This window comes from Streptopelia decaocto, assembly GCF_964273445.1.
Source record: "Streptopelia decaocto genome assembly, chromosome: 1".
NCBI classification, from domain to species: Eukaryota; Metazoa; Chordata; class Aves; order Columbiformes; family Columbidae; genus Streptopelia; species Streptopelia decaocto.
In genome coordinates this window covers 41369348-41386059 of record NC_138663.1, presented here as the reverse complement: position 1 = coordinate 41386059, position 16712 = coordinate 41369348, and the positions used below count along the sequence as shown (strand labels likewise).

Here is a 16712-nt window from a genome sequence, read left to right as displayed (position 1 = left end):
GACCCCCGCGGGCGCCAGGCGTTCGCAGCTCCGTGGGCAGCGCACACGGTTACAAATCACAGCGGTTTATTGGGCTTCACGGCATGAAATACAAACGGTAACAATGTCTTTTAAATGCATAACACAAGTTCCGCGTGTAAAACAAAAGGCGCATGCAAAACCACCCCTTAAAATAAGAACAGGTCATCTACCCAAAACATAAGCACTTCAAAAGGCAGGAATGTTTCTGCAGGTGGCTCGTAGTGTCGTCTGGTAATTGTGCAGATCATGCAGCACGCTCGGTGCCGCAGAAGGTGCCACCGACACGGGAACTGCACCCGTCCCCTGTGTGTTTCTGTAGGAGTTATTTAAATGTCTCTGCAAAGGCAGCTCAGAGGGGTAAGACGGGGAGGTCACCCACCCCCCAACTATTAATGCAGTAGCTCTTACAATGCAAAATGTCTGATCTTGGTGGTGGATGTTCACCAAGTGGGTAAAATCCTGAGGTTACTCTGACTACTAGGACCTGGATTCAGTGGCAGCTATCACCACAGTTTTATAAGAAGTTAAATGTGCAGCAATAACACATTACATTATGGGCCTGAATCTGAAATCCCAGCCTCAGAAAAACAGAAGGATTTCATCAACTATTTTAGCAGGATTGGAATTCTTTTTTTCGCGCAGTTTACAAAGCCCATGTCAGAATCTCCCTCCTTTTAGTCTTCAATTTCTTTTACACTCAAGCATTCAGATTCTAGCATTTTTCTCTCATTGCTTTGGCATTGTTGTGCCAAATAAAGCTCTTAGAAAGGGATTTAAGTACTTCAAGAAAAGTAGCCATTTGGCTTTAGTGAATTCTTAGGGAACCTGTTTTGTGCTGCCCACTCATTTTCTATTTTTAAAAAATAAGAAGGAAAAGCGAAGGTGGGAGGTGAAACAGTCCAAACCTGAATGATGGGAGAAAAAACAGCGTGTGGCAGTCAGTCTCATTTTGCTGTAGGGGACAACAAAAACTCCGCTTTTCCTGTACCAATCCCTGCCTGCAGACAGGAGAGGACGCTGCGTGGGCAACCTCAGGAAGCTGAAATCCCAACCTTCTGCCTGCGGGCTGCTTCAAAGGCACTGCCAGCACCACTGATCCACAGCTTAGCTGGTTTGATGGCCTCTGTTTTGGTGGTGGAGCACCCAGGCACTTCCTGCCTAATGAAGCAAGCAGCAGTGGTCATTAAAACACCCCGTACTCCCATGCAAATTTGGGCATGGCTCCAGTTATGGCTCTTTTTACTCACAAAAGGGCCACCCCTACTATGTGGGCGGGATGGTGAGGGAACCCTGACCAAGTGCATCCGAAGTCGCGCAGCGCTTTGAAGACCTACTAAAGGCCCAGGCACGGATGGCTGGGCCGAGCACAAATACTGCTTAGGATTCAGTCATTTTCTTCTCAGTGCTGCAGAATAAAACACAGAATTACTCCAAATGTGATCAGACAGAAAGCAGAGCGCAGCGCCTCATTTGCAGGATTTAGTTGAGATATGTACTAATGCAAAGACAGGTAGCGTGGAAATTGTGCCATTTGAATGGGACAGATTAAAGCATTAAATATAAGCTCTTTAGTAGTGTTACTAGCACAATCCCAGCTTATTAAAGCAAACTAAGCTTCTTAAAAGTGAAACTGCCCTCAAATGAATAATACTGTTCCAGTTCTGACAGAACTGGCTTTGTTAATTTATTTTCTCTTTCAAGTCACTTGTGATTCTTGGGTCTCATGTAGGAACTGCCATGACATTTTGATTTAGTTTGGAAGTTAAATCTTTACAGTCAAGCTGCCTTATGTAAGTGTGAGACATCAGGAATAATCTTCTCTCTGTGTAGACAATGACAAAAAAAGAGAAAAATGCTTGCCAAATCTGACCCTGGCCCCAAAATACCCACGCTCAGAGTGAGGAGATACCAGGTAGTGCCATCCTCTGACGCTGCTGCCCTGCCATGGGGACAGGGACAGGTTCCCAGCCAAGAATGCTGCAGCACTGAACAATCTGAGCAGCAGGGAAGGAGGCAGAGCTGGCCCCTAAGTCCAGCCAGCAGGGCTGCTGGCAGAGCCTGGGCACTGGCCCGTGGCCACCTGCTACTGGTCTTTCCAAACTGTTTTCACTTAAAAAGCAGAACAAAAATAATCCTCCTGAACCTGAACATCCCTACTGCGAAGAAATACAGACGCAAACCAGAAAGAACTGGATTGCATCACTTGTATGTGAAGGTTACACTCCCAGTGCCCGAAGTCACATTTGTAATATCTGATCTGAGATCTGATTTCCTCTAATATACCACTGAGCCATAATTAGGCAGGAGGCTGGAAGCTCATAATCCAAAACTACCAGAGTTATGTTTTCAAAGGCACCAAAAGTTAATGGAAGTCATTTGATTTCTGCATTGGCAATCTCTACTGGCTATTGCGAAATATTAAGATGAGCGTGTTTAACTCCAGAAAGGCAAATAGGTTCTACCAGTCATGACCTGGAATAGCCTCTTGCTTTCCAAGCAAGGCTCCTTAATACAACAGGACAATAAAAACAGGTTTAACAGTCAGATAGGAAGCACAAGACTGCTTCACGAGGATAAGGGAGAAGATTTATGAACCCCACCTCCAAGGTGCTGCAGCCCCTGAACTCAGCACCCCCCTGCTTGTACCGTCTGCCTTGTGGCCAAGGTTTCTGACCTACAGGTGAAGGACAAGTCCAGTTCTGTGGTGAGGCGACAGGCGTACCTCCTCGCAGCCCTCCTCGCCCACCGGGAGGATGTGATGTGCTACAGAGCCCAAGTGATGCCGACACGAAATCAGAGGGAAGCACCAGCAGACAGCAGCGATATGGGTTTGACGCTGGAGGGGCAAGCCCAGACATTGCTGACACGCAGTCAGTGCTACCTGTAACTCAGTCCCACGCTTCCACTTTGGGGCCAGCCCCCTCCTCCTCCCTGCTTTTCCATAGCTTCTCCTCCAAGGGCACAGCTCTGCCAGGAGCTGGGTAGAGCCACAACAGTGAGAGAGGCTCTGCAAGAGCACGACTCTAGATGCCATCTTGGGCAAGCTGCCCAACGAGCCGGCTGAGCCCTACATGGCACTTTGCAGGAGCTACAGTCTGCACAGAGGTTGAGAAATTCACCCCTGGCAAGGCAAAGAGGCTCTAGCATCTCTGTTTTGGAACAGAGAAGGCTTGAGTGGAGACATTAACAGGCTTGGCTACTGCTTGACATAGTCCAGATCAGCCCTGGAGCGCTCCTGCTCCTCGCTGTTGCTTCAGAGCAGGTTCAGTGTCTCCTCACTGCTCAGCTCAGGTGCCCAAAGAGACAGATGCAAACCCCTGAAATCCACACCCTGAGGGATTTAGCAGGGAGGAGGGTTAGTGCAGATGAAAGTAAAAAAAAAAGACAATGCAAGAGCCCAGTCCTCATTGCCCTGGCTGCTGGGCCAGCCACAGCCAGGGTGGCTCACAAGCGTCCTGTGGCAAGGGAGGCACAAGGTGAGAGACACCAGCCAAGGCCAGTGGCCCATTGGTGGCATTTCGTAAGAGCCCAGCCTTATCTGTGTCGAAAGAGCAAAGGCAGTAGGACTTCGGTGCAAGACCACAGACAATAGTAAATGCTGACCTGTGCAAACTTCCACGCTGAGAAACAAAACCAAAACAAAGTGGAGAAGGAAGGGCAGGCAATGAAGCTCCCAGAGCATCCACCACGCCAGGACAGACACAGGCCAAGCCCGCTGGGTGAGGTTCATTGCGTATGTCCCGATTTGGGCCCCCTCCACACCTCATATCGCCAGTGGAGGAAAGTTCAAAGGCGGCTCCCCTGGTACTAAAGCCTCATGGACATAAAATATGAGGCTTGGGGAAGACCCAGGTCCATCCCACACGCCCCATGAAGCACACATGCACCACACACTCAGCCACCAACCAGGGCAGGGAGCAAGCAGCATCCCTTGCTTCACTCTTCCTGCATGAAAGGCTGCTGGGCATCAGCTGGCCAGTGGCTTGTGACCCAGTCATGGGTGTCCCCTCTTCTGCCTCTCCTGCCACTCCCGTCTCAGCACCATGATCTCCTGCCCATACCAGCTGTGCAGCTTGGAGAAGCAGGCTGTGTCTGGTGACACTGGGCTCTCTGGCATGGCTGGGGACACCGCGGTGCTGCCAGCAGCCGAGCGCCGGCGCGGAGGCAGGGGCGGGGGCTTCACATGCCCCCCATCACGGTCGGGGCAGGTGGTCCCCCCAGGGACACCGCTGCCACTGCCCCACGTGGAGTAACCGTTCTCCAGGATGGCGGGCTTCTCCTGGAGGGGCTGCAAGGCGGGGTTGGAGAGGTGCCTCTTCCTGCCAGAGGAGGAGGACCTCCGTGGTGAGTTGCGGCAAGCGGCCAAGCTCTTGCAGGCCTCCTCCAGCTGCTTCTCCAGCTCCCTCACCACCAGACGCATGTAGTCGAAGCTGGCCCGTGAGATTGCCTTCACCCAGGCCTCCATGGCAGCCTGCCCATCAGCCACCAGCACGTAAGCCCTGGCACCAGCGTCGTCAAAGCGGATGGCAAAGGCGAACTCCTCAGCAGCCTCACACAGCTCCACGGTGCAGCCCTCCAGCACCACCAGCCCCATGGGCTCCCGGCTCTCCCGCTCCTCGAAGTAGAAGAGGAGGTTGCCCTTGAGGACGAACCAGCGGCGCTGGTAGGAGGTGGCGTGGTGGTGGTGGGTATGGTGGTGGTGCCGCTCCACACGCTTGCGGAGGAAGCCAGCATGGTCAGTGGGTGAGTCGCAGGTGGCGTAGTGGGCCACGCTCCGCTCGTTCAGCTTCATGGCCCCACCTAGGAGCAGAGGAAGAGAGGGGGAAGAAGTCAGCTCAGGGTGAGGAACGTCTCACCTGCCCCACCAGGAGAGGCCTGATCCTGCAGGGAAAATCAGCCCCAACTCCAGCAGCCAGCGCTGCAGGACAGCGTCAACCCAGCCAATACCCCTGGGCTGGCTCCTCGCTGCAGCAGAAAGGTCACCACCAGAGCCCCACCACCGAGACACCTGCCTTCTCCAGGGACAACAACACTGCTGCTTCATTTCTTATTGCACGAGTGACCTACTTTGCTGTGTTTTTATGGGGCACACCAAAGAAATTTGCATCTGTGCCTGCTCTCTCCTCTATTATAGGGCAGGACAAGGAGGGCATTTTCAGCCCCAAGGCCTCTGGGACCTCCATTTAAGCACCCTCTTCTCACTTCCCATCTCCACGCAGGACCACCTGGCTGCATCAGCCCTCCCAGCAGCAGCACCCCAGCCCCGTCAGGGTCACTGGCAGCACGGTGTGAGGTGCCGTACCGACTGTGTGGGTCAGACCGCAATCCTGTGCCGTCTTCCTTGGGTGGGCTGCTTGCTTGCCGAGGGCCTCCAAAGCTTCACTGTGCTGAGCTCCATCCCTGATTGGACGAAAGGTGGCAGAGAAGGAGTCAGAAACCAGAACAGCTGGGACTAAAAGAGTAAAGAGCTGCATTGCTCCCACCCCAGAAAGCTGAGACCCTCAGCACACAGAAGTGGCCAGGGCCAGGCACCACAGGCAAGCAGCTCTGAAAGACTGGGGTGGCAAAACCAGGGGAACTTGCGTTGGCTTCAAAGCCCAAGCGCCATCCCAGCTCAGGACAGCGCTCCTGCAGGTTTATTTTTGCCTCCTGTGGGTTTGTTTTTGTTTTATTAAAAAACAAGGAGCTTTTGTAGAAGCCTATCACTGCACCATCTGCGGAGGCCCTGCAGCAGGCAATTTGGCAAACTGGCAGGTCCCACAGAAAGATACGGCAAGCGCAGCCTTTGACCTTCTACAACTGCAAATGGATGTCCAACCGCTAAAATTCTGGATACAGGAACATGCAGAAAACAAACCACAGCTGCCACTCCCCAGCCAGATCCGGCTGGGGAAAGCTCCCCACTCCAGCAACCCTCCTGGAGCCCTTCGCCCCCATCAGGGCTTGTGGGGGAGGGCTAAGGGCAAGGGGCATGTACCCCAGTTGGAAAACGGACAAAAATCCCATCAGGAGTAAGGAAACGCCATTCCCTGGGGGTGCTTTGCCCTTGGCGCGGCACCCTGAGGAATCTCCAGCCGTGCACACTCAGGCTGGGGTGGCCCACGCCAGCCCTGATGTGAGGGGGTGGGGGGTCCCGTGATCTGACCGAGTGGCATGGAGGTGGGGGGGAGGGGCGGTGCAGAGGGGTGTGTGTGTCCCTGTGTGTGCCTGTGCAATACTGGGCTCTCGGTCTTTGTGTGCGTGTGCATGCGTGTGCAACTGGGCAGTGTGTCTTTGTGTGCGCGTGTGTGTTTCCCGTGTCCCTGCGGACCCCCGCGGCTCCGGCCCGATTCCGCCGCCCGCTGCCTCCCGCCGCCACCGCGGCCCCACCGTCCCCCGGCTCGCCCAGCGCCCCACTCCGGCGGCGGGACCACGACCCCCGTCCCGTCCCGGCTCACCTCGGGCCCTTCCTGTTCGGCGGCGCTGCCGGCGCGGCGGGGCGGTGCGGGGCGGCCCGGGGGCCGGCCGCGGCCCGGCGGGGGAGGGGATGGCTCCTGCGGCCGCCGGGGCCGTCCCGCCGCGCAGGCATGCACCGCCCCGCTGGCGGCGGCAGAGGGCGGGGGGCGGCCGGCGGGGTGGCGCAGCCTGCCTGGAGCTGCGTTCTGCCGCACCTCTCCGCTCCGCCCGACACCCCTTCGGGTACCCCCGGGGTCCCACCTCGGGGAGACCTAAAGTGTCCCCCTTCCCGCTCAGTGCAACTATTGGGGTGCAGCAGCCATGGGGTGCGGCAGTGATAGGGCGCCAATAATGGGATGTAGCAGCAGTGGGGTGCAATGGCAATGGGGTGCAGCAGCAGTGGGGTGCGTTATCGGCAGGGTGCAATGCTGACTGTGAGGTGCAACAGCTTTGGGGTGCAGCAGCAATGAGTGTAATTGCTGTGGGTTCAATGGGTCTGTTACTAACGGGGTGCAGAGGCACAGGTGGCCGATATCAATGGGGTGCCACAGCTGCGGGACGCAGCACCGGCACGGTGCAGCAGCAAGGGGGTGCGATCCCGGCGGGGACGGTGGCTGCGAGGCGCAGCGGGGCTGGCTGCAACTCAATGCCATGCCGGGCAGGGCGGGAGGCGGGGCGGGCGGTCAGGTGACGAGGGCGGTATCATGTGAGGGGGGCCGAGCAAGGGACGGGCGCTCTGTGTCCCGGCGGCGGCAGGCAGCATGGGGTCGGCGGTGCTGAGCGGACTGGTCTTGGCTTTGACTCTGGCGCTGCCCTCCGTGGCCCTGGAGAACGGGCTGGCGCTCACCCCCCCCATGGGCTGGCTGGCCTGGGAGCGGTTCCGTTGCAACGTGGACTGCCGGGAGGACCCGCGCAACTGCATCAGGTCAGCGGGGCGGGAGCGGCGGGGGGTGCCCACTCGGGGCTCCCTGCTGGGGAGGAGCTCGGCGCGGCGTCTGCCCCAGTCCCCCGGGTCTCGGCATCCCCCTGTCCCTGCAAGGAGGCCTTGTCCTGTGTGCCCCTGCTCGAGGGAGCCGGCTCGGAAAGGCCGGGCTGGTGTCCGAGGTCTGCGAGGGCAGGGGAGGGTGGATGAGCAGATCGGGTCAGACATCGGGCCCGGGACAGCTGTGGCACTGTCTGTTGTCCCCGGGACGAGCCCTGCAGCAGTGGGATCTCGGGGAGCATGGGTGTGTGGGAGGTGGGTGGCTCAGGTGCCTCCGTGCTGGAGCTGGAAAGCCCCTGATGTGGAAGGATGTGGTCGCGCTTTGCGGAGTGTTGGGGAAGCGATTCCCTTCACTGAGGTCAACAAGCAGCACATGGATGGGGTTTAAAGGAGAGCCCTGGAGAACCCCCTGTACGGCCCAGGCCAGCCCTGTGGTGGCCAACCCTCCAGAGCCCCCAGTTAGCCCCAGAGTCCTGCTGGCTACTTCAGCTAGTAGGGCTTGGAGGTCACAGGGGGTCAGACTGTCGCATTCTGGTCCCCCTGACCTGCAGTGAGACGCTCTTCTTCGAGATGGCAGACCGCCTGGCAGAGGACGGCTGGAGGGAACTGGGCTATGAGTACATCAACATTGACGACTGCTGGTCAGCCAAGAAGCGGGATGCAGCGGGACGGCTGGTTGCTGACCCCGAGAGGTTTCCCAGGGGGATTAAGGCTCTGGCTGACTATGTGAGTTCCCGCTGGGGTGGTGAGGTTCTCTGTGTCCCCGTGCCACCATGGCAGGAGGGCTGGGAGGAGACAGAGGAGCTCTCGTCACCATCCTTGCAGCTCTCCTCTCCTCGCAGGTCCATGCCCGAGGCCTGAAGCTGGGCATTTACGGCGACCTGGGCACCCTCACCTGTGGGGGCTACCCAGGCACCACACTGGACCTTGTGGAACAGGATGCCCAGACCTTTGCGGAGTGGGGTGTGGACATGTTGAAGCTGGATGGATGCTACTCGTCTGGAGAAGAGCAGGCAAAAGGTAAAGGCTTCCTGGCTGGCTGGTTTTTCTCCCCTGGCTGCTTTGGTCAGGGCAGCTTGGTGTCTGCAGAAATGTTTGGCAGGCTGTGGTTCTCCCCTCACATTTCCTGTTGCAGCTCTTGGGCAAAGAGGAGGGAGTTTGGGTGCCCTAGAGCTGGTATAAGGCAGGAGGCCAGGCTGGCCTGGGGACCCCTGGCCGGGCAGGCTGGGATGTGGACTGCTGCCAGCCATCTCCTTCACCATTGGTCATCTTCTATCCCTAAGGCTACCCAGAAATGGCAAGAGCCCTGAACAGCACAGGTCGCCCCATTGTGTACTCCTGCAGCTGGCCGGCATATCAGGGTGGACTCCCACCCAAGGTGAGGATTGTACTTTCTAGTGGTTGTTACCTGTATCCCCGGTGCCCTGGGGCAGCTCTTCTTGGAGCTGCAGGAGCTGGGTGCTCCACCCCACTTACTGCTCCACCCCTGGTAGGATGGGCTGTAGGTCCCTAGAGGGGACACCTGCCTGCCAGGTGTCTGGGGACACTTAAGGTTCCCAACGTGGCTGGGTGCTGGCAATTTGGGGGAAGAAGGCCCTGGGGTGTGCCTTCTAAGCTGGTGTGGGTTCAGTCCTGACAGTCTGTTGTTCAGAACCAGGTCCTGTCTGGTTTAAGTACTTGAAACAGGATGTTCCTTCTTGTAATGTTTATTGAGAATTGAGTGCATTTATTTATTTCCTCTTTCACCTTCTGAGTAAATCCTGAGCTGCCTTCATTCTTGCAGTTGACCACACTTCACCATGACTTCTGTGGCCGTTTTGCCAGACATCCTATCATACTGGGATGTGTTCAGTCATATTGGGATATGACTCTGTCCTTCTTCTCCAGATCCCTGTGCTTTGCAAACACCAAACATCTTCTGGGTGCTGCACCTTGCAACAAGCCTGTCTGCCCCCTCTCCCCCAGCTTGCAGACCCCGTCCTTTCTCCTTCCTGCCTGACCCTGTACTCCTCTCCAGGTGAACTACACTGTCCTGGCAGAGGTCTGCAACCTGTGGCGTAACTATGATGACATCCAGGACTCCTGGGACAGCGTGCTTTCCATCCTGGACTGGTTCTCTGCAAACCAGGATGTGCTGCAGCCGGCGGCTGGCCCCGGCCACTGGAATGACCCAGACATGGTGCGGCCGGGTGGTGTGTGCACTGACACTGGCCAGGGATAGAGGGTCTCCAGGGATCCCCTTCTAGGTGCAGGGTGAAGGAAGAGTGCCAGGAGTAGGAGCCTTGTTGGTGCAAAGAGACAAAGCGCATTTTGCCTTTAGCTAAGCTGTGGGAAAAGCCTGTGGTTGCAATGAACCCTTTATCGCTTGAGTATACATGTTCTGTTATCCAAGTGTTCTTGTCCTTCCCTGCACAACCAGATGGGGGACAGTGGTGACGCAAAGGGTATTACCAAGTGTGTTTGAATGTGTGCTGATGGCTTAGCACCTGTCAGGGGTGGGATGTCCTAGCTGCCCAAGAAACAGAAGTGCATAAGAGGTTTTCCATGTGTGCTCCCCCAGCAGGCTGCAGCACCACCAAGGGTGGTGAACAGACAAGTTTCTAACCCTCTTTTACCTCTCCCATCTTTTCCCCATCTCCCATCCAGCTCATCATTGGAAACTTTGGCCTTAGCTATGAGCAGTCGCGCTCCCAAATGGCCTTGTGGACGGTGATGGCAGCTCCGCTACTCATGTCCACAGATCTCCGCACCATCTCCCCAAGTGCCAAAGAGATCTTGCAGAACCGCCTGATGATACAGATCAACCAGGACCCCCGGGGAATCCAGGGGCGCAGGATTGTCAAGGTTAGAGGGCAGGCGGATGTGTTTGGGAGAGCACACAGAAGCAGCACGGGGGTTACAAAAAGGAGGAAGGTGATGCAGAGGAACAGGAGCAGGAGCTGTGGGAACTGGGGACCTGCTGGTGTAGCAGCCCCACAGGGCAAAGTCAGAAGCTATGGGCCAGCGCTGGTCCCGGCAGCTCTGCCTCACCCACCCATTCCCACCTCTAGGAGAAATCGCACATCGAGGTGTTCCTGCGCCCGCTGTCCCAGGGCGCCAGCACCCTCGTCTTCTTCAGCCGGAGGACGGATATGCCCTTTGTCTACAATACCAGCCTGGCCAAGCTCCACTTCCCCGAGGACACCATGTATGAGGTGAGCCCCACTGGCACGCTGCATGGTGGGGCAGCCCTGTGGAACCTGGATGCCCCTTTTTACAGCTTCCCTTGTTGACACCTTGTTGCATTTTCTGGGGGGAAGGACTCCCACTCCCTGCCTTCAGGACAAAGGGGCAGCCACCCATTGGGTCTCCCTCCTGTTGGCCACTCCTGTGCCCTGTCCTGCCATGCCACCTCGGTGACCACGGCTGGACCTCAAGATGGAAGATCTGTGGAAATCCTGGTAGCCCCCATCTCTCTCTTCCAGGTGCAAGATGTGTACAGCGGGAAGACCATCAGCGGCTTAAAGACGGGAGACAGCTTCTCGGTCGTTATCGACCCCTCGGGGGTGGTGATGTGGTATCTGTATCCCACGGTGCTCCCAGCGCAGCCCTGTCACGTTGGCAGACGGCAAACCCGCGGTGAGGGTTTCCAGCCATTCCTCCTGTGACAAGGCTCAGCGGACAGGGGTGTGGGTCAGTGCAGGGGGGAGCTGTGAGATGCTGGGGCACGTGGCTCTTCACTGCACAAGTACCTTTCGCTGGCGTGCCCAGCTCATTCCTTGGGTACCAGCTTGATGATTACTGCTTGGTCTGCGTAAAGGCAAGAATTCTCGTTACTTGGCTCCTAAGACTGTGCAGAGCATGATTGCTTGGTGATTGCAAAGCCCTTTGAGATCCTCCTGTGGAAGTTCCATACAAGCAGAGTCCAGCTGCCATTGGAGTTTGTCAGCTCTGACACCTGAACACTTCACTGCTTTGAACTGAGTACCACCAGCTGCTGCAGGGACTGTTTGAACTATGCCTGTAGAAAGGCCTTGGATGCTTTAGTGTGAAATTCTGATATAGAAGTGAAGCAGGTGAGACAATTCCAGAACCCACCAGAACAAACTGTCTGGTGGGTGTTAACAACACTGATTTCTGAAGTAGCTGGACCATTCAGACTCGTCAGATAAAGATGAATTATTTCTGCTTTTCCTTTATCTAATCTACACTTCCCCCCATTTTATGTTATTCCATTTGGCTTGCCCCACATAAAGTTTTGAGTTTGGGTGTATTTGATTCTTTTCAGAAAAAAGTTGTTGTTTTAAAGAACTTGTTGTAAATCTGTCATTTCTTGTTATGTAATGTATTCTGTTTGATAAAGAGATTTTCCTGCATTTTTCCAGCACAGCTAAAACCAGAGAATTAAAAGGTTGTAAAGGTCGCAGGGCCCTGTTAGAAACTCCTTTTTTGTAAAACCCTCCCTCAGGTGGGGAGGCACAGACTAGAGTGCTGTACAGTGTATCTGAAGAGTAATGGCTTATTATTCTATTTGCAGAACTGTAATGGAAGAACAGAAGGGAGAAAAACCATTGACAAAGCAATGGTTCCAACAGCCGTCACCTCTGTTTTGTCCTTCCTAAAGGGGACAGGGGGATCTGTGTCCCCTTTGCCAGTGAGTGTCCTGCACGTGTCTGTATGACAGAAATCTGTAGATCAGGGTTAAGAAGTGCTTGATAAGGCCCTGCATCCTTGCACACACACACGCTCACCTCATTGAAGACTGCTTGGAATTCCTTTTATTAGCAATATGGGAAAACACTTAATTAAACAATCAAGAGATTGAGATGTGTGACTTTGGTCGTGTGTTTTTATAGATTATGTGCCTGTGATGTAGCAATTCTGTCTTAACCTTCCTACCTCTGTACGTCTGTGCCAGTAAGGATGCTCTTTCCTATTTATTTCCTCTTACAAGTCCTTTCTGTAATTCAGTACTAGTCCACAGCATATGACAGGAATCCTGGAGGAAGCAGTGGAGTCATATTGGAAATGGCACCACAGTTGAAATAATGTTGATTTACTACCCAGCACTGTGCAGGTGTGTCTGATGGAGACTGTATCATTAAGTTCACCTCACTGAGGGTTAAACACAGTATTATCATTGCAGAGCTAAAAGTTTTGAGTAGGTTTTGTAAATGGTGAATATAAGTGGCAAACTAACGTGCGGATGCATTTTATAGCATGAAATCTGTGAACAGTGAAAATATCTGCACGCTCTGGCTCCAGGTACTTACTATTTCCTTGGTAGTTCAGAACTTCCTTTTGTACGAGCCCTAATACATTTACTTTCTTAACTGTGTATAAACTTCAGCAATTCTTTTTGTAGAAGTTTTACTATTGCAATTAAATCCTTGCATAATAGACTTTAAAGGTCTTCCCTCCAGCTAGGGCACTTATAGGCTAGCTTCAGTCACATTCGACCAGCTGTTTTGTCAAGCACTTTGAAAGGTTAGCACGGTGTTTGTTTCAAGCAGACGCATTTACTCCTTTATTGCTTGTCACTGCTTTTGATGTTTGCTCTGACACTCCAGCTCTGATACTGAGCGCAAAGGGAACCTGCCACCTGAGGGACCCCAGAGCTGGCAGGTTCGCGAGTCACTCAGTATCTCAGTTGCCCCCTTCTTCTCTAAGGCCACTCAAGAAGTGGTTGCTCCAGTTTATCGGCTCTTGCGGGTCAAACATGTCCCTGCTCCTGTCTTCTAAACTGCCAAACTCCTGTCACTGCTTTAGTCCACAGTCTCTCCTGGCCCTTCCTGTGTTTCTTCTTCAGCCCTGTCCTAAAAAGCACCCCAGACCCAAAGTTCCTAGGTAAACAGACATATGTACCCCTGAGGGGTGCTCCTTTACAGCCTTCATATGGGGAAGAAGGCCCCAATATTTAGGTCAGGATAAAAAGCAGCTTGAGAGCACTACAGGCATTCAGTGCTGATCACACATGGGGGAGCTCCAGCACAGAGTTACCTGCTGAAAATGTGTTTTATCTGATTAAAGAGGTTCTCCTTACCCTTCTTGAAAGCGAGCTAGTAATTCTTGCTTCAATTAAGGAGGTGATAGTAGGACATCTGCTAGGCAACAGAAGCTCTTACAGAGCCTGCCTATTCTAGACAACAGTACAAAATGCCATTTTTCCAGGTAATTTCACTTTGCAGCAGAGAAATGGACTCTGCTGATCTTTTTATTGCACAAAGGGCCTTATTGGGTTATTGGATTTTATGCCATTCTCTGCGAGGAAGTAAACAGAGAATAGTGTCCAAATAAAAACCACAAGGTCAACAAAGTCGTTGCACAAAATTGTAAAACACTGCATGAATGCAGACGGGCCTCAAGCACTAAGAACATTTTTGCTGCTACAGTGGCTTTTCTCAAGGCCATGTCTTCCAGAGAGCAAACGCAAACACGCACGCACACACGGCCGCCGGCCCCACAGAGAGCTCCACAGCCAGGTTGTGTTGTGGTTATTCAGCAGAGACTCCAGAGCAAGGCATGGGACAAACTCCCACCAAACACACGCTGGCAAAAACTAGCAAGTCGCAGATCTTCATGCAGGTCATAATGACTTGCGCACACTCTGGATTTGGATTTAGTCATTAGGCTCCTAATATGCTATACAATCTTTCTGTGTAGGTTCTTTCCTGCTGTACAGACCTTTATTTGTAACACAAGGCAGGAAGACAGAGTCAATCTCTCAGGGATCGTGGCCTGCATAGAATTTGGACAGAAAGTCTTTAGGCCGTGGGGTTTCAGTCTCATGGAAATACCTCATGATGTGAGTCCTCTGCTTCCACACCTGAATCGTTTCTTGAAGATCCATTTTTCCCTGCACACAGATAGAAGATTTTTAGACTAGCTCTCAGTTAGAGCCTGATTCTAACTATACAGTACTACAAAAGTTATTTGAATGCACTTAGAAACACCCTTAGGATAGCTGCATCGACAATTCTGTACTCCTGAAGACTACCTGCATCACCTATACTGTGACACAAATACATATACTGTATCTGCCCTGTGCCTTTAAGTAAAATTGCTGCTAAGTGCTTTGCACCAGTATCACTACCACAGAGATTTGAACATAACTTCTTCATGACTCCAGTCTATGAATTATTGTTCTGGTTTTGGAGGATGGCAGCACAGGGCAGAATGAGACTCCCTGGAACCACCACCTACCCTATTTATTACCTACGATTCTGTTTCCAGATTTGTTTAATCATGTAAAGACAGACCAACTGCCTTGAAATGCAAGAAATACAACAGGTGAGCATGGCCATCCTTGGTTGGAAACCTTCTAATGCATTACAACTGCAGAGGTTATTGTTGTTCAGACCCGCTTTGAAGCCTTGACCAACTCTTGGTATGCTGGTTATTGCTGTGCACCAGACAGAACCACAAGTATTACAGACTCAAGATGTCCTGCCCCCTAAAGCCAGCCTCCCACCAAGTACTGCCACTCTAACATATGGTTTGGAATAGGTGAAGAAAACCACATCCCAATCGAAGGAGCTGAAAAGTAAGTTTAATGGTACCCTAGCTAGCACCATCTTTCTGCCCTATCTTTGACTGCCACTGTTTCCAAAAAAAACCAACCAACCATAACATAGTATTTAAGCTACTGTTTTGCTTGCCATCCTGTGCAGCTTCAACAAAACAGGAATAACTGGCTTGTACCTTAATAACCAGCATGTCTATCACCCGTGGATCTCTAACGTGGGCATTCTTCATGAACATCTCCCGCACCTTGTTACGCCCCTGCTTCACCGTGATGTCCAGCTGGTACAGGTGTACTGGAAGAAACACAACAGTCACAGGGGTCATCTATATTGCTTTTCCTCTTTCCCACTGACAACGTGCAGCTCAACCCTACAAAACACTACACGGTCACTTGTTCCTGCAGCGCCTGCCGGCTTCACTAATACAATTAATTGAAAGCTAATAAACAACGCGGCCACGGTATCAGTCCCAGAGCAACTTTAAGGAGACAGATAACAAAGCCACCGTACCCCTATTCTGGGAAATCAAAGCTCATTTCTCTTCTGCTCCGTTAGGGAAACCAAGTGCCAAGCCAGGCGCGACGCGACCGGCCTCGCCGTCCTGGGGGCGCCGCCGGGGCGGGCAGGGCCAGGCACACCCGGCTGCGCCAGCCCGGCCGGGCCTGCGCCGCACCGGGAGCCCACAAGCCCCGAGCAGCCGTGTCCAGCGGGCCCACAGGCAGCGGGGCAAGGGCCGGGGCTGCCCGGCGAGGGGCGAGGGACGAGCCCTCACAGCCGGGAGCGACCGAGCGCTTCCAGAGCCCAACGGCTGCGGGGGGGCCGGCACGACCTTGAGCTCGCGCTCCCGCCCGCGCATGCGCGACCGGCTCCGCGCCCTCACCGGCGTTGGGCACCTCGCGGTACCAGGCCCGGTACAGCTCCCTCACGCGCCGCTTCGCTTCGCCCAGGTCCCGGCTGAAGATCGGCTTCACCAACGCGGACACCGCGCCTTTCCCCGCCACCGCCATCTTGCTGCAGCCGCCGCTGCGGCGACTGCTCCGAGCGCCGCGTCCCGCCCCTTCCCCGCCGCCGGCAGGACCGCACACCCGAACGGCGACCTTCTATTGGCTGGCGGCGCCGCCACTCCAGCCTTTGGGGCGTGGAAAATAGCGGCGGCTTGCGGCCTCCCATATGATTGGCCGAGAAGAACGCCAATCCCCGCTGGCTGCTCTGGGAGGAACCGAGCGGGTGGGCGGGGCTGCGATGTGCCCCGCCTCCCGGGGCCGTTGGGCCGGCAGTGCCCCTCCCGCAGCGAGAGGCGCAGCGGCTGCCGCGGGCCCCTGAGGAGCGGCCCGGTCCCTGCGCAGGCCCCGAGGCGACGGGGAGCAGGAGGCAGCGGGAGCTTCTCAGCAAGGGCCTCATTCTCACGGTAGCCCCTTCCTGCCCGCCTGCCTGGCACGAGCTGTTTGGCTTTTACAGCCATTTCTGGCTGTAGTTGCTTTCCCCTTGCCCATTATCAGGGCTACATTTGTGTTTTGCAACGATGTGTTTGTTCCCTTTTGCCTGCGAAGTGCCACACCAGTTCATGTTTGCACATGCAGGTTGGCTTCTTTTCAATGCATTCTTGCATGCTAGAAAGACAGTCCCTATTCTAGGTACACCCACGCCTTTTATCCAAATACATGATTGCTGAAATCAGTTCCGCTTAAAGTTTGTTTCACCAACAGCTGCTTTGCAGAAACAACTCTCTCTGCTGGAAACTATGAAACCAAGTCTGTTCTCATCATTGATCC

The 16712-nt window shown here is 54.2% G+C and overlaps 3 protein-coding genes across 5 annotated transcripts in view; 1 reads left to right on the top strand and 2 right to left on the bottom strand.

Moving 5' to 3' along the window:
* Positions 1-44: 44 nt before the first annotated feature.
* Positions 45-7086, bottom strand: PHETA2 (PH domain containing endocytic trafficking adaptor 2). The gene is made up of 3 exons (XM_082076348.1): positions 6459-7086; positions 5324-5421; positions 45-4821 (listed from the first exon to the last, which is right to left on the bottom strand). The coding sequence occupies exons 1-3, from the start codon at positions 6587-6589 to the stop codon at positions 4016-4018; spliced, it is 1035 nt and encodes a 344-aa protein (XP_081932474.1). The 5' UTR covers positions 6590-7086; the 3' UTR covers positions 45-4015.
* Positions 7087-7152: 66 nt separating this feature from the next.
* LOC309444172 (alpha-N-acetylgalactosaminidase-like) overlaps positions 7153-16712 on the top strand; it is a 43335-nt gene continuing 33775 nt past the window's right edge. For 2 of the 3 annotated variants that reach the window (XM_082061786.1, XM_082061787.1), the window contains exons 1-6: positions 7153-7381; positions 7990-8164; positions 8281-8458; positions 8722-8816; positions 9456-9617; positions 10085-10282. In XM_082061786.1, the coding sequence (XP_081917912.1) occupies positions 7218-7381; positions 7990-8164; positions 8281-8458; positions 8722-8816; positions 9456-9617; positions 10085-10282 (972 nt within the window). In that variant the 5' untranslated portion in view covers positions 7153-7217. Of the gene's footprint in view, positions 7382-7989; positions 8165-8280; positions 8459-8721; positions 8817-9455; positions 9618-10084; positions 10283-10488; positions 10633-10902; positions 11844-16712 lie in introns of those variants that run through there. The other variant, XM_082061785.1, reaches the window with a different exon arrangement.
* LOC309444190 (NADH dehydrogenase [ubiquinone] 1 alpha subcomplex subunit 6-like) lies at positions 12179-15997 on the bottom strand. The gene is made up of 3 exons (XM_082061822.1): positions 15821-15997; positions 15119-15234; positions 12179-14273 (listed from the first exon to the last, which is right to left on the bottom strand). Exons 1-3 carry the CDS (start codon positions 15945-15947, stop codon positions 14142-14144), a joined length of 375 nt encoding a protein of 124 aa, XP_081917948.1. The 5' UTR covers positions 15948-15997; the 3' UTR covers positions 12179-14141.